At 44.8% G+C, this 16,448-nt stretch overlaps 1 protein-coding gene across 1 annotated transcript in view; it reads left to right on the top strand.

The window, feature by feature from the left end:
- CLVS1 (clavesin 1) overlaps positions 1–16,448 on the top strand; it is a 156,058-nt gene that overhangs the window by 127,030 nt on the left and 12,580 nt on the right. Inside the window, exons 4-5 of the mRNA XM_019752424.3 lie at positions 1,271–1,381; positions 4,284–4,519. Coding sequence (XP_019607983.1) covers positions 1,271–1,381; positions 4,284–4,519 — 347 coding nt within the window. The remainder of the gene's footprint in view (positions 1–1,270; positions 1,382–4,283; positions 4,520–16,448) is intronic.

The raw sequence follows: 16,448 nt of genomic DNA, 5'->3' as shown, positions 1-16,448 counted from the left end.
TTTAATTCCTTTGTACTCTGTAAAATGTTGAGATAGAAGCAAAATTACTTTCAAGTATTTCAAATGTCAACTTTTAAGCACAGTTCTAGTACTTATTGGAAACTAGGTCTTGGTGCGGAAAATGTTTAGAGATCCTTCAGAGACTGAGAGGGTTCTGAAAAACGTTAATAACCCTCTTTGCATCTTACTAAAAATGACTCAGGCAAGGTATTTCGTACACCTGCGGGAAGCCACGAGCCGCCTGGGCTGTTAGCTCAGACAGCCAGGCCTCTTCTGTTTTCACCTCATCTTGCTTACACCTTACAAAGATGCTTGTTGCAATGACATTGATTGCCAGCACACTTGGCAATTCAAATTGCATTAGATGTTCCTTCTTTTTTAATTCCATTCACCAAGATGAAGGCAACGCAATCTGAGGAAGCCCTTCATCAAGATCTCAGGACCTGGTGCTGTGGGCGTAGCTCAGACTTTAGATCAGACGTATTCTGTGAATCTAATTAGCACGGAGACAACAGCGTCTCCTCTTCTAAAACACAAGTTGAGGCCCTGATCTGGATTCTAAAATTGGAACCATTTAAATAAACAATGATCTTATTTCCTAATATTTACAAAATGCGTTGATCCGCGGGAAAACAGGGCCCCAATTAGGAGAATCAACTTGCCCATCATTCAACAAGTATCTTTTCCCTGAGACCTACTGTGTGGGTCCCAGGATGAAGCAAGTGCGTAGTTCTGTAATCGGTGACAAAGTTGCGCGTAACCGTTGTCCGTCCGTGGATTTCAGAGAGCCCCTCGTCTTAAAATCGTTTGAAATTCTTTTCCAGCCCCGTCCTCTAGCGCCCTCACTCACCCAGAAGGTCCAGCCATTGTCATGATAAGCCGTGGGGAGGGCTGGAGCAGGAGAGCAGACTACGAGGGTGAGGAGGCAGATTTTGCGCTCAGGGCGCGTGGGAACCGAAGCCGCGGGTCCCTGACGCCGCGAAGAATCCCGACTCCCTCGCTGTCCGGGCTGCACACGCTCCGGTGCCATGTGGGGGGTCACATAGTTGTGACTTGGAAAAGACAGGCCTGGCATCTAGGCTCGAGTCCCAGGGGGAGGCGGGAGGCAAGGGAATACAGAGGAAAGCTCAGCAGCTAGAAAGGGGTGCGTTTGCTGTCTTTCTCCGAATGCTTCCGCGAGAAGAAACAGGTCGCTCTCGTTGCGGTGCCTCTGGCCCAGACTCACCTGGAATGCGTGCTAATCCGTGTGTGTTTCTGTGTTTCCGCCCAGGACAGCTTTCCTGCCCGCTTCGGAGGAGTCCATTTCGTCAACCAGCCCTGGTACATCCATGCCCTGTACACGCTCATCAAGCCATTCCTTAAAGACAAGACCAGGAAGCGGGTAATGAAAAGAAACGCCCAACGCGGGGACTGAGGGGTGGGGAGGGACAATTACGGTGCCCCTCCTCTCAATCTTTCTCTCTCGCCTTAGTTTTCTCTGTTTTTTGTTTTGTTTTGTTTTTTTTCTGTCTGCTTTTCCGTAGTCCCTGAGCATTTGAGCCCCAGCTGGAGTTTGCAAATGGCGTGGATTTAATCAATAATTTAATAGAACTGGGTTATTTTCAGAGTCCCAGTGACAAACCAAGGAACTTTGAAGGCACGCAAATACCAGATGCCCATTTTAATGCAAATGATTCTGGGAGATAGGGGGTCAAACAGTTTCCTGTTTATGGAGTATTTTAATGGCTGGCATTTTGCCCTGCACATGTATTATTGCGATGAAAAATATTTGTAATTTGTTTTCCCCCAGAGGTTCTTGGGTCGTAACTGTCAGTTCTATCACCATTGAGCCTGGGGAAGCATTCTTCGTTGGAAATAATAATGAAGAAGGCTTTTAAGATCTTAATTGCATCAGCTGATGACATTTGGGGAGCCAGCGAGCATCCTTCGTCAGAGCTGGCCTTTTTCATGGCGTTCTGGTTAGCTGAGAAACTGTACAGGCCTTAACCACTCTGAATTTTAGTTTCCTTATTTATAAAATGCGGAAACTAACACTCACATCAAAGAGTTGTTGGGATAATTGAATGAGACAACATATGAAAGCAGGTAGTACTCATTGCATTAGAGATTCCGTGACTTTTATTTTTATCACTTAGGCCCTTTGCTTTCAAGCGTTCTGATTTCAGCTACCTCCTGGGTCAGGAGTGTCACCTCTCAAGGGAACTTGGCCAGGGTCATGCTTATGGCATCTTACATATGATACTATACCCAGGGACCCCGAGCTAGGGAAATGCTCAGAGTACTCTGAGGGGAATGGTGTAAGGCCTTCCCTCCCCCCGCCCCCCCCCACATGCACACTCTGCAGGATTCCTAACTCATAGACCTCAGATGCTTCCAGGTCCTTAGGAAATGTTGCGACAGGGCACAAGATGGGTAATTCCCCTGTCCCTTTATCATATGGGGAAGTAGGAACTAGAACTCACCAGCCTCAGGAGGTAGAGACATTCTGGGACATTTTGCAATCTGTCTGGGGCTCAGGACAGTGCTGAGGACAGAGAGATGCCCTAGACTGTCCCCAATATAGCTTCAGGGTTCCCACTGGCTTCATCTACTTAGGAAGGAACTAGCAAGAATTCCTCCTGCCAGAGCAACACTTGTTGCTCTGCCATAGAAGGAACTTCCTGGAGCTCTGGGTGCAGAACAGAAACCGACAGGTGGCGAGACCAGCTCTTACCTGCTGAGTGAGATCCTCCACCCCCAGGACCCCCAGGAGAGGGCCAGTTTCCACAGCGTTCCTTGTCCGTTACGAATCGGACGTACTGGGTGGGAGGGTACAAATGTCTGCTCTTAACACTGGGCTTTTACTTAACTCCAGCTTTTCTACACTTCAAATACTACAATTTCTCCTGTGAGGTGTTTTGCCAAAGCTAGAACACGTGAATTTCTTCAAAAGCAATAATTCTTATTAAAATGTGGTCATACTCAATCCAATGTCAGAAAACGTGCATTGCTTTCTGAAGTGCTACAGTATTCTTCTGAAGACTTTTAGCACTTAACTTCTTGTCCCTTTCCTCTTTAAATAATACCATTATGTCATAAAATAAATACAACATACAACGCAGCAAGTATTTATTATATATTTCTATGGTATATTGTAATATAGTATATAGTATATAGCGTAATATAATACTTATATGGTATATTATTATACTATACTTACGTATTTTAAAAATCACATGTATATTTCATCGTGTGTGTGTATAATTGATGGTCTTATACTTGGGGATAAGTTATGTGTATTGAGCCTGCAACATGAAAAAGTATGGAAATTGATGTTATTACACAGATGCACTTTAAATAAACTTTCAGGAGTCAATTCCTAAATTGCAGGCAATGGTAATTATCAACTTGTGGTTTATCCACTGTGTGCGTTTGTCTGAAAATAATTGTAATTTGGGGATGTTGTCATCCCTGATTGACCAATTTCTATCACCATCCATTATATGTTTAGAAGATGCAAACTTGTTTGGCTATTAGCTCTCAATCCAGACAGGAATAGAAAATGGCTGCAAAAATATTCCATGATAAAATCCCAGGTGACAGTTTTAAATTTCATTGACTAAGAATCGATTGAGCTTTTACCTTCTGCCCACACCACCCTGGGAGCAAGGAGCATAATAGAAGTGTAAGAAAACACCATCCCTTTCTGTGTATCTTTGTCTTCCCGTTGCCAAGCAAGACATAAATGAACAAATAAAAAAATAAATAAAAAAAAATAGAAGTTAGCAGATAATCAAGAGTTAATTGGGGAAGGGGGTTGGAGAACCAGAGTGGGCAGGTGACAATGGGACGGATTTAGGAAGAAGCTGCCACTTGGCGTGGGCCTGGGAGTAATGGGGAGGATGAAGCGGGCTCCAGAGGGCAAAGAGCGCTGCAGGGGGGAGAACAGAGCATTGTGGAGCTGCGTGTGAAGCAGGGCTTTGGAGGGTCTGCGTCACTACTCTTCTCATCAGTAGGGTTAATTAGAAGATGACTGCATGTGTAAATTTAGGCCATGGCCAAATAATACCCAATTTGTGCATAAACTTCCTTTTTAAGGACTATTAGTTCAGCCCCTTTCTGAGCAATACATTGACATTTCATAAAGACAAAGCTACAGACACAAGATTGAATGCCTCCTTAAACATCATGATTACCAGCAGTGCATCTAATTTGTCATTGCTACATTGTGTATTAGATTAAACGCTCGGTCATATGTTTTAGATTAATTTTTTTTTCAATTGCTAATTATCTTTTCTTCCTAGATCTTCCTGCATGGAAACAATTTAAACAGCCTTCATCAGCTAATACACCCTGAATTTTTGCCCTCTGAATTTGGAGGAACCCTTCCTCCTTATGACATGGGAACTTGGGCCCGGACGTTACTCGGTCCTGACTACAGTGACGAAAATGACTATACTCACACTTCTTACAATGCAATGCACGTGAAACACACGTCCTCTAATCTGGAGAGGGAATGCTCACCCAAGCCGATGAAGAGGTAAGGGCTGGTTGATCAGAGCCTCCTGGTCAGAGGTCACTGAGCACTTTGATTTGGGCCTATTGTGGGTTAAGTAATTGAAGACCTTTGTGGACACAGAATGTGAAACAAATAAATTGTAAAATATTCTCAACTGATTTTACTAGAATTGAAAGCAAATGGGGCTTGGTTGGCCCAGAAATATACTTATCCCGTTGTATTAAAGTAACTGTTAAAAGCTAGTTCCTCGTTTAATGTCATGATTGCAATCCTAGTCTCTGCTCAGTCTGTTAATCACGCAGAACGGAATGTTGGGCCTTTGAGATACACTGGATAGAAAAGCAACCTGCTAAGAGTGCCTATCATCCATGCATTTGGAACCATTTATTGAGCATTTACTTAGCTGTAGGCACTGATCAGGCACTGGGAGTATAAATATATTGAACAAGACAACAAAAGAACAGAGAAGAGGACCTGGGGAAAATCTGCTATGTAAGACTTCCATTAATGTATTTATAAAGCAGGTTACATTCGAGCAGACCCCGGAAGGATGAAAATAAGCAGCCCAGGCTTTGAAAACAGGGAAAAGACATACCAAGCAGAGGAACCACCCAGAGGCTTAGAGGCAGTAGAGTAGGGGTGTCCAAACTTTTTTCAACGTTTTTCAGCAAGGGCCATATGCGGTAAAATACACAAACAGCTGGGCCACTCACTCGAGGTGAAGTACGTATTGCCTCACCTGGTTTATTTAAGTAAACTAAATGTATTTTTGGAATTTGCTGCGGGCCAATAAAAAATGGATTGTGGGCCGCAGTTGGCTTGTGGGCCTGCGTTAGAGGGATGGGCCATTCTAGTGTGGCATATAGATGTGCAGGGGTTGCGGATGACAGAGGACTTGTTATAAAGTTCCAGAGATTGTCGTATCCAGGTGGTGAAGCATTAGGTTGGTGCAAAAGTCATTGCAGTTTTTGCAATTATTTTTAACCTTTTAAACCATAATTACTTTCGCACCAACCTAATATGTTGCATACTGTATTAGATGGAGTGTCATGGAAGAGGCTTTTTAAAAATGGATGTACGAATAATATATGAGTGCTTTCTCATTATAGTCTCCTCATTTTTAAGGCTAAATTTCCCTTCAACCACTACCCTCAATTCCAATTCCTACCCAAAGATAAGTGCTGTTGTCAAGCCGAGGGGGATCCTGGCACTTGATTTTCTATACATTACATGCATCTATACACCTCCATAGAAAACATCTAATGTGTATTAGTTTGCTAGGGATGTTGTAACAGAGTACCACAGACTAGCTGTCTTCAACAATGGAAATTGATTTGCTCACAGTTCTGGAGGCGAGAAATCCAAGATCAAGGTGTCAGCAGAGTGGGTTCCTTCTGAGGCTTCTCTCCTCGGCTCGTAGATGACCGTCTTCTCCCTGTGTCTGCACATGGTCTTTCCCTCTGTGTGTGTCTATTTGTGTCCATATTTCCTCTTTTTATAAGGACCGCAACCATACTGCATTAAGGCCTACCTCATTTGACCTTAATTACCTGTTTAAAGACTCTATATCCAAATATAGAGACAGTCTGAGGTCCTGGGGGTTAGGACTTCAACATAAAAATGTTGGGAAGACACTATTCATCCCATAACATATTGTTACGTAACATCTTCCCATATTAGTAAATCTAGACATATCTCATGGTTTTAATGCTGCATAGTATTCCAGAACATGGATGTGTCACAGTTTAGCCATTTCCTTTTGATGGACAGTCAGGTGGTTGCGCTCTCTCTCTCTCTCTCTCTCTCTCTCTCTCTCTCTCTCTCTCTCACACACACACACACAAACACACACAAACAAAGTTCAATGAATGTCCTTGATATCTCCTCATTCTGATAGGAAACTTCTTTTGGGTAGACTTGGAGCCCAGTAGTTGCTGGGGCAGAGGGTGTGTGCCACACTGCTGCGATGCCCTCTAAAACAACCAGTGTAATTGACAGTCCCACCTGGTGTGTGTGTGAGACGCTTCTTTCCCAAACCCTTGAAAAGTACTTGATATTATCCAACTTTAATTTTAATGATAATCCAGTTGGTAGGACAACTCTGTATCATTTTTCTTTTTATTTGAATTTCCCCATCAGACATAGTTAAGCAGAGAAATGACATACTCAGGTCTGGGTTTTATAAGGATCATGGAATTAGCAGGGAGGTGGAGACTAACAGGCGTCAGTGGCTGCTGCAGGGGCCCCGGTGGGCAGATGAGGGTGCGAACCAATGCCGAAGCAGTGGAGGACGTTTGCGGAAGGAGGAGTGGCACTGTGGGAGACTCCTATGGATAACTGGGCCAGAACAGTGTGTCCAGGACGGGGAGCTCCTCATTTCCTGCTCTGTTGGGAATATTATTACTCTCAAATATCTGGAAAGTCTCTTGCCTGGGACTGCAGGAATCTGGAAATTCATTTACTCTCCAGGTTAATAGCCCATATTCTCTGGGAAGTGGCTGCCATGGTGGCCGAGGGGTTGACTTTGTGTCTACAGCGAGGGGGCTAACCTTCTTGGTATGGATGGGATGGTCGGTCCTGACCTACTTTCAATCCAGGGAGCTGCACGTAATGACGACAGTGACAACTCACACTACTGACACGGTTCTGAACCCTTTTCTGCATTAACTCTTTAAAGCCTCACCACAAATGTATGAGAAAGGTATTATCATTATTCCCATTTTACAAATGGGACACAGAGAGGTTATACAACTGCCCAAGGTCACACAGCTAGTCAGTGACCATGCTGGGATTCCGGCCTGGACAGGCTGACTCCGTGCTCTGGGTCCGGGTCTATAAGATACGGCCTACTGTCTGCTTCTCCTCGTACATGCTATCCTCAGCTAATATGCCAACCCTCTCTCTCCAATCCGTCATGGGCAGGGCCAATGACACCTCACATAGCCTGTCCCTGCCCTATCTCTAGAGCCTTTTGGATAAAACCATCGTACCCTTATATATGTCTTAGCTTCCGAAGCCACGTGGTATAAAACAGGAATTTGCCACTCTTTCCCCAGATGATCAGTTACCGAGTTGCATCCCCTTTGGGTGACCACACATATCCTGACCCCCAGTTCCAGCTCTGAGTTGATGCTGAAGGTCAGAGGAGGTGACAGTTTCCATTATTAGATGGTGAGATCTGGAGGGTAAAGTCTTTGTCTAATTCTTATTTACCTCATCTTCTCCCCAAGAATCCAGCTCCATGTCCAACATACAGCACACACACTATACATGCTTGCCACACATGAATCAATTAACATGGAAAGCTACTACCTCCAAAACCCACCCTTGGCACACTTTTCCAATTGCTTCAGCCAAATCGTCAGCTCCCAGATGGAAAGAGTTCATTTCCCCTTGCTTTCCCAAGGCTCTCAAGGGTCCTGCCTCGGATTCTAGATAAGACATGCCCGCAAATAAGTATAGTACAGTGCAGAATGGGGGTGGTCGTATAAAGGGGGTGTAAGAAGCTTCTCCGCGTTCTGAGGAAGCATTCACTAATTTCAACCAGGAAGTCGCTTAGAGAAGTCCTCATGGAACAAAGCATAGCTGACCTGGGTTCTGGAGAATGGTAAGACACCAAAGTCAAAATCCAGGCCTAGGCCTGAGAAGCCAGCAGTTGCATTCATATCTCATAACCCCACCAAGACCACCAAGGTGTCCTGCCCACTCTGGTGCCTTTGGGGGCAGCATCCTTGAGACTTTGCATGGGGGATTTCCGGCAGTGGGAGGGGCACTGAGGAGACTGTTGCCAGCAGGATAAGGAGGGACCACGCCTGTGGTGGGACTGTGCCTGCCATCAGGTATCTCACTGATGGAATCTGCAGTAACTGAGCAAATTACAAGGAAAGAACAACCATGATTCTCAGCATCTTTTGACCCCTCAGGATCTATAGGGACGTGGGAAAATTGAAAGCAGAATTGGAGGAGACCTTAAAGGTCACCTCCAGTTTCCAACTTGATGTAGTTGTCTGTTCTTCAGTACAGGTTGTCGGCCAGCCTCACTTGCAACGTCCAGAGGTGGGCAGGCACCTTCAGGGGCAGCATGTTCCCTGTAGCATGGCTTTAGGAGGAAGTACCTCCTGATTCTGAGCCAGATGACCTGGGTCTTTCCTCTGCAACAGCGTTGCACCTTCCAGTGAGTGGACGTTATATATACTCCTAACCCCTACCATAGTTCCCAACAGTCTTCAGGTCCAATCATTCCTCTCATTAATTTCCAAATAAACATTTGTATCTCAGCACTAAAAGAGAACTCCAAGACCAATAATAGTGGAGCTGTGCTCCTTTTGGAAGCCCAGAAATTACCACAAGCAAAAAACGCATTGTTTTCTTCCCTTGTGCATAAGTGAGCTGAATGGAGTTATCACGACACCAGCACGTGTGGCCCACACAGCCCAGCTGCACCAGCCACCCATGCCAAATGGAGTCACTAGGAGGAAATGCAGAGCCAAAGCACCTTTGAAGATACATGGAGAGGTGTTTAATGTGCAGAATCCAAGGCAGAGGGTAATGGTCATGCCCATTCTGGCCTTATCGATTTAATAAATATTTAGCGACCATCACCTCTGTGCTGGTCAAGGCCCCTGTTTTTCATGGAATTGAAAGGCCAGTGTCAGCAAAGCACCTCATGCAATAAGTGACAGTATTATACCACCATGCAGAAAAGCATAAACATAACATTTTGGTTATGGATTCTGTACTGACTTTACAAATTGATGTGACATAGCAATGATTCTGCTGCCTTTAATATGTATTTACATTTAAAGATGCTTGTTCCCACGCTTTCTTTTAAAGCTACACGATAATACCATTCACATACTCAAAACAGTCGATTGTTGTAATTTCCAGGAAGGTTGGGGTTAGTTTTTGATGCAGCCTGATCATAGATAAAGTTGGGCTGAGTATATGCAGTAATTCCAGTTTTTGTTTATTTATTAAGGTTCTAGCACTCATCAGGGATTCAGAAAATTATTTATACAGGAAGAGCGCTAAAAGAGTTGAGCTCCATCTCCACTTGCTCCAGTGGAGAACGGCCCCCACCTTCAGATCCACCCTAGTTTACACTCTATGGTGGGCGATTCAAGGGGCCAGTGTTTTGGGGTCTTATCCAACTGTACTGAGGTGGGAGGTAGGACTACTTTTTGTTCCTTTTGACAAATGCCTTCATCTGTATGTTCCCTAAATACCCTTCCTGGATCCCACATGGAAGAAGTGGGACAACGTCATAAAGACATTGTGAGCTGTCTTATTTTTTGGGTGGAGAGGAGAAGTTGGGATGCCTAGATAAGTTCAGATTTCTGATCCAGGAGGAAAACTTAGATCATTTTTTTTTCCCTCTTGGCCCCTGCCTGGGTGGTAAAAGTCAGTTTAAGTGTTTTCAGCTGTCAGTAGAATTGGCCATGACCTTGGTGATCTTTCTGAATGTAGCCCTCTTTTTGTAGGGTGAATGTAAGCATTTGCTCGGTAACTACTCATTTCCGGCAAAAGTCATACATCATCATGAAATACAATCCATACAAAAAGAATGAAGGGTGGCGGTGTGGGAACAGGGGGACCCTTGTCTTCTAAGCAGTCAGGGTGAAAGGGGGCCGTTTAGCTGTGTAGCCTGGGAACAGATGTTCCACAGGGAGGTTACATTCAATAAAATTTCATAAGGCATCATTTCTTAACGAATGACCCACAGTCTCAGCTGCCCCCTCCTCTAAATTGTCTCACGACTGGTTTCCGGCTCAAACAGAATTTAACTTAATTTTGGGGTGTCATTCCTACTCAGGCAGCTAATGCCTGAGATGTTACTTCCAGAAGCAGAGACCTCTTGCTAAGTCATAAAAGCCCAGTGTTTTACATATGCTATTGGGTACTTGTGTATTTCATGCATGCTGACAGGAATTTGTTAACATTTGAGAAAGAACAAAGAAAAAGAGCTGCTTAGCCTCCTGGTTACTCATTCATTTGGCCGAGATGGATATTCTGCTTTAGCTCCGCTTTCTCTTCTGTGGCAGAAATGAAGGGGCCATCTCCTTACAAGCACATGCTCTATAGCCATGCAGCGTTAGAGTGAAAGGGAATCTATACAACAAATTTGGTCAATAAGAAACTGAGTGGCGCTAGATAAAATGTTGGGTACAGGTATGTTTTCTCTTCTTGTTTAAAGAATGGCCTGACACATGATGAGATAAAGAGTGTTGAGCTTCTGGCAAAGCAGAAGTAGGATTGAATTAGAGGGAAGTGACCAGAGGTGGGTGAATGGACTGGATGTAGGTTCAGGTGTATGTGCTAAACAACTCCTGTTTGCTGAAGCACCATGGTCAGATGCAATTACTTGGAAAGGGTGATGTCGTCGAGGCAAAAAAAAAAAGAACATTTTTTTCTTGTGAACATATTGCTGTTGGTAAACAAACATTTTATCTGATTTCGACAAAGTGATGCTTAGTATGCCCCCCAACATCTAGCCAGCAATGAATCTCTCTTATGAGCTTTAATGATCGTGTGGATGAAAACAAATATATGACACAATATGTGATAAAAATCTCTTTGCAGTGTCATTTAAAAAACAACAACAGGGTGCTGCTTGCATACAGAATTACGATTGCTCTAAACAGGCTTGAGTTTTTACGTCAAGGCCGTAACACTTCTGAGATTCCAGCGTCTGACTGCAAAGCCCTTCACGGTCCCACTGGGGATGCGCTGTGTTCCTATTACAGGGGCGATCCGCTGTATCACTGTGCTCCTCTGGTCTTCAGGACGGGCCTCTGGGGTGCCATGCACTTGTCACCACATCCTAATCGCTGCCTGCCTGCTTTCGCTTCGTGACTTTGAGGCAGTGGTTACACTCCCCCTCCCCCTTTCTGTTTGTCTTTATTTCCCAATCTTACTAGATGTGGGTTCTGGTCATTTTCTTCCACTGATTTTTTTTAGTTATATGACCTTGGGTAAGTCATTTAGCCTCTGGGAGTCTTGGCTTCCATGAAATGGATGCAACCCCAGGGAGTCACTGACAGCAGGGTGAAAAATTACACTGCAAAGCACTAAAGAGGAGCAGTACGATAGATAGTACTTTCTTCCCCAACGTTGTTCATACGGTTTTCCATTCTGTTAGAGTTTTGATTTCTTTCCCAATGGAAATTTCTCCTGAATAATGAAAATTCCACCCCCCCCAAAAAAAATAACCCCAACAATAACACACACACACACACACACACACACACATACACACACACACACACACAGTGATGTGGCTTGAAGGGAAATGCCTTGAATTCCTGGTTAGAAGTCAGACTTACGTTGGCCAGTTCCCTCTTCTCTACCTTCATTTACGCGTGGGGCCAGTGTCAGGCCTTGTGTATCCTTGGAGCCCTCCACCCAGAATGTGGCCAGGCACAGTGGCTGCAGAGCACAGAAGGCAAAGCCAAAGACGAGGAGGGATGAGCGACGCAGACCCCCCTTGCCTCTCTTCCTCCCTGTCCTGGTCTCAGCGTGTCCCACTTTCTGTTGGGTAACAGTTAGTCTCTATTGGTCTTTGATGGAGTTGCTCCTTTCTCTCCGTCCTTCTGATCTAAAAGCTTATCCATGTGACCTTGTGTGTAATCTTTTAAAATCGTTATGATGTCACCCCTTGGCCTAACGCCCTCCAAAGACTTCCCACTGGTCTTCTGCATGAGATAAAGGCTGCCCCCCTTAATTGCAGGTCCCGGCCACACTGGCTGCTGTCCATCCCTCAATGTACCAGGCTTGTTCCAGCTCCAGGGTCTCCCCTGCTCTGGAATGCTCTTAGCCTCCTCACGGCCAGCTCCCCATTCATGAGGTCTGGCTCCCTCAGCCACTCCCCTGAAGGAAGTTCTGCACCCTCCCGTCCCGATGAGCACCCCCTTCCCATCCTGCTATTCTGACCTTTGTTTCCTTCTATATTGGGATCACAATCCCATGAACTGTGCTGTTTTATTCACCAATATGTATCCCATGCCTCACATAATCTCTAGTATATAATAGATGCACAATGTATATTTTCTGAAGAAGGAAGGAAGAGGGGAGGGAGAGGGGGTGGGAGAAAAATGAGAAGGGAAAAAGGAAAGATGGAAGGAAGGAAGAAACTGCATGGCAGGAAATGCTGTCAGGAACAGGGTACTTTGTACAGTGATAAGGAAAGTTGTCATCAACCATCCGTAATGGAGCAAGATAATAACACGGTCTTTGTAATCAGTTTGATCAGAATTTGAAATTGTCTTTAGGGTTATCAATAACTGACTCGTTCATCTCATTTTTCCCAGTTTCTGGATTTTCATTAACAATGGACATTTCAATATTTATGTTTTTGAAAATTGTATTCATTTATTTATTCAACAAATATGTATTGAGTACCTACCCGGCACCAAGATACAGTGTAGGATAGAGATGCAGGATCTAAAATCAGAGCCTGTGGGTTCAAATTAGTTGCTGTGTGACCTAAGTAGCTATCTCTCTGTGACCTTGTTTTCCCCTCCTAAGGCGGATAATAATAGATCTGCCTTATTATTGTGCTGTGACAATTAGATGGACTGAGTGTGAGTGTTGTTAAGTACTGCGGCTAGAGCTGTGAGTGGGCAGATGTTCTCCTGCTTGCTGGTCCATAGTCTACGAGGGAGACAGACTTTACACACATTGTTATACAAGCAGCTGTTACATGATCCCCATGACAAGTGCTTTGAAAATTACAATGACTGAGAGGGTGCCCACTGGGGGTCTTGACTTAGTCAGGGCGTTGGTGGTCAGGGAAGGCTGCTACATAAGGAGGAAGCTACATAGAAGTTGGTGCTTGAAGAATGAGAGAAAAAGAATTTTCCAGGCAAAAGGAGGAGGAGTGGAGATGCGAGCAAACACCCTACATTTGGAAGGAGCAGGGCCAATTCCAGGGACTTCTGTGTCTCACCAGTGATAACATGCTTTTTTCTTTTTCACATTACAAATCCCTGAAGTCAGGACATATTGTTCTACAATTCATGATGTCTTACGTTCAATGAAATACAGAATTAAAACGAAAACAAAAGGGACCAGAGACGTTGGAGAGCAGAAAGTAAGGAGCAGAATGGCAGGGAATGTGTGCAGGGAGGGGCCTGCCAAGGAGGGTCACGTGGATCTTGGTAAAGATATTGAACATTAGTCTATGAGCAAAGGAAAGTCATAGAAAGGTTTTAAGCAAGGGAGTGATACGAATATGTGGGATTATTAAAACTTTCACTCTGTTGTGAGGAAAATGAACTGGAGTAGCAGAGAGCAAATGCAAGGAGACGACCTGGGGATATTGGAATAGTGCAGGCAGGAGACCACGGTAGTGAGACTGGGGTGGCCAGGGTGGAGGGAGAGAGAAGACAGACTCCAAAATATTTAGTGGGTAGAATCAACAAGACCTGATGATCCAGTGGTCATGGGGAATAAAGACAAAAGGTTTCGGGTTGACTGGAGGTCTCTGGCATGTGCGACTGGATGGAGAGCATTCCTGTTCCCAAGAGAGGGAACTCTGAAGAAGGAGCTCCCGCAGGAAAAGATCCAAGGTGTCGACCACTCTCTCCTTCCTGAAACTCACTCTATCCTCTTGGCTTTTGGGACATCACTTCTGGTTCACCTCCTACCACTTTGGATATTCGCTCTGGAGCCCTCCTCCATTCCCATGACTTGCATTCCTTTGTTATGCCCATGAGCATCTAATTTATAACTGTTCTAGAATTCTCTTCTGAGCTTTAGAACCATATATGCAACTGCCTACGTTAGCCCTCATGCTGACTGAGCTCATAACCTTCTCCCCAATCTTGTTGATTCTACCCACTAAATACAGATCTAGGTGCATCATTGTAAATATGACTTTTGTGTTATTTTGAAAATCAGCCAGTACCTTTAACTGGAACCAAAGTAAAGTAATGATGCAAACTGAGTCACGGTACTCTTTCATTTTGGGGGAGGGGCATGCTCACTAAAGCAGCAAATCGCGTCCCTTCCCCCAGGCTCCCCACTGTCTCATAGCCCTGACTCACTTTCTTCCTAGCACTTCCCACTTTCCCAAACTTTCCCTGTGCTTCTGTGATCATTGTCAGGGTCAACCCCCACCAGCTCTGTCATCAGGGGCTCATTGGATTGGTTCAGTCCTGTGGCCCCACACCTAGATGAATGCCCAGCTTTGGGAAGGCACAATTCTGAGTAGCAGGGGTGTTTCCTACCTGTGTGTGGGCTGTGGACTTGACTGCTGAGTCTTGACATACTCTGGAATGAGTGTATAGACAGCTGCCAGAAGTGACTGACAGGTGTTTTGATACTAATTTCTGTCTCTTTTATGTGAATACCTTGCAGGCAGAGTTTTTTTTCCTTTTCTCATTTAGCGTATAGTATGTGCTCAAAACTTTTGAAAGACGATTGTGTGACATGAGCAGTGACTAAATGTGAAGTGGGAACTCAGGATGGACTCCATTTCTCAACATTGACTTTCCAAAATGTTTTCCTGCCCCCAAATTATTTTCCAGATATGAAGACAGGTTTTCCTAAACTGAGAGCTATTCTCCAGTATTAAGTTAGGCATTTCATGAACTTTTTAATTCTTTAAGATATAGACTAAAGCAGGGAACAGAATCAGGAATTTGGTTTGAATGAGCCACACCTGACACATTCTTACAGCTCTTCTTGAGGTAGATGGAAGCAGGTTTCCTTTTAGGCAGACCTAGAAGGGGAGGGTTTCTAACTGCTCCACAGTTATTTAGACAGGCAGAGTTTGCTTCAGAGAAATGCTTTGAAAATGTTTATGTGCCTTGTTAGAACGCAGATTCTGATTCAGTAGGTCTGGGGCGGGCCTGAGAACCAGCATTTCTAACCAGCTCCCGGGCAGTGCCCATGCTGTCAGTGTGGGGACCACATTTTAAGTAGCACAGCCCTACATGTTGTCATGCAGGGTGTCATGCGGGGTCTCAGCTCCCACTCCACACATAAGAACGCAGGACATGGTGAGGCCAAAAAGGAACACCATGGAGCCATAGGTAGGGGAGTCATACCACTATATTCTTGCTGGCGGCTGGGCTGGAGACACAGGAAGCAGAAGCCACACGATCCGCAACCCGCACTCTGCACTTGCTAGCTCAGCCACCATCTTGCTAGCCCCCTATTTTGCTGCTAGCATAACCACGGCAGTTATATTAATGGCCAATGGCTCACTGGTTACAGCTGATGGCCAACTAGCCACAGCTGATGGCCATCCAATCACAGTTGATGGCCATTTACTACCTGAGCCAGCACCTTTCTACGTGAGGCCGAGAGCCTGGAAACTGCACTCCTGGCTCTGTCCCCACAACTATAGTGTTTTCCCACACACCAGACTGGATGGGCGTGTTCCCTCGACCTGTTCTGAGGGTTTTTGAAAACTGAGACTTTCAGGTTTTGAGAATTAAAGAAAAATAGGGATTTTAAAAATAGATAATTTTAAAAAATAGATAAACACAGTATTGTCCCCATGTTATAGATAAAGTGGCTGACGCACAGAGAGGTTAAATGATTTACCTCAGGTCACGCAACTATTAGGTGGCAAAATATTGTAAATTCAGTTCTCTTCATTCCATGTCAAATCCTCTTTCTCCTGTACATCTGTCCTCATGCTCTTTGTTTTCCTTTCCTCCCTCCCTCCTTCCTTTTAGCCTTCCTCCCTCTTTCCCTCTCTCCCTTCCTCACTCCTTCCCTCGTTCTTTCCCTCCACAAGGCTTTAGAGAGCACCTTCTTGGACATTTGCCTTTGCTCAGCTGTCTTGGATCTGCCCACCTCAGTTCTATCCCATCTTTAAGACTCAGTTGAAATGCAACTTCTTCCATCACACTTTCCTTGCGATGTGTTGTCCCCAAGCCCCATTCTGAGTGGGGAAGGTGGGGACACTCAGGAAGAATACTGATATTCAGGTTAATCTAGT

The sequence above is a fragment of the Rhinolophus sinicus genome, chromosome 7 (genome assembly GCF_057876585.1).
Source record: "Rhinolophus sinicus isolate RSI-liver-muscle chromosome 7, RSI-T2T, whole genome shotgun sequence".
Lineage (NCBI taxonomy): Eukaryota > Metazoa > Chordata > Mammalia > Chiroptera > Rhinolophidae > Rhinolophus > Rhinolophus sinicus.
This window is presented reverse-complemented; position numbering and strand designations above follow the sequence as displayed.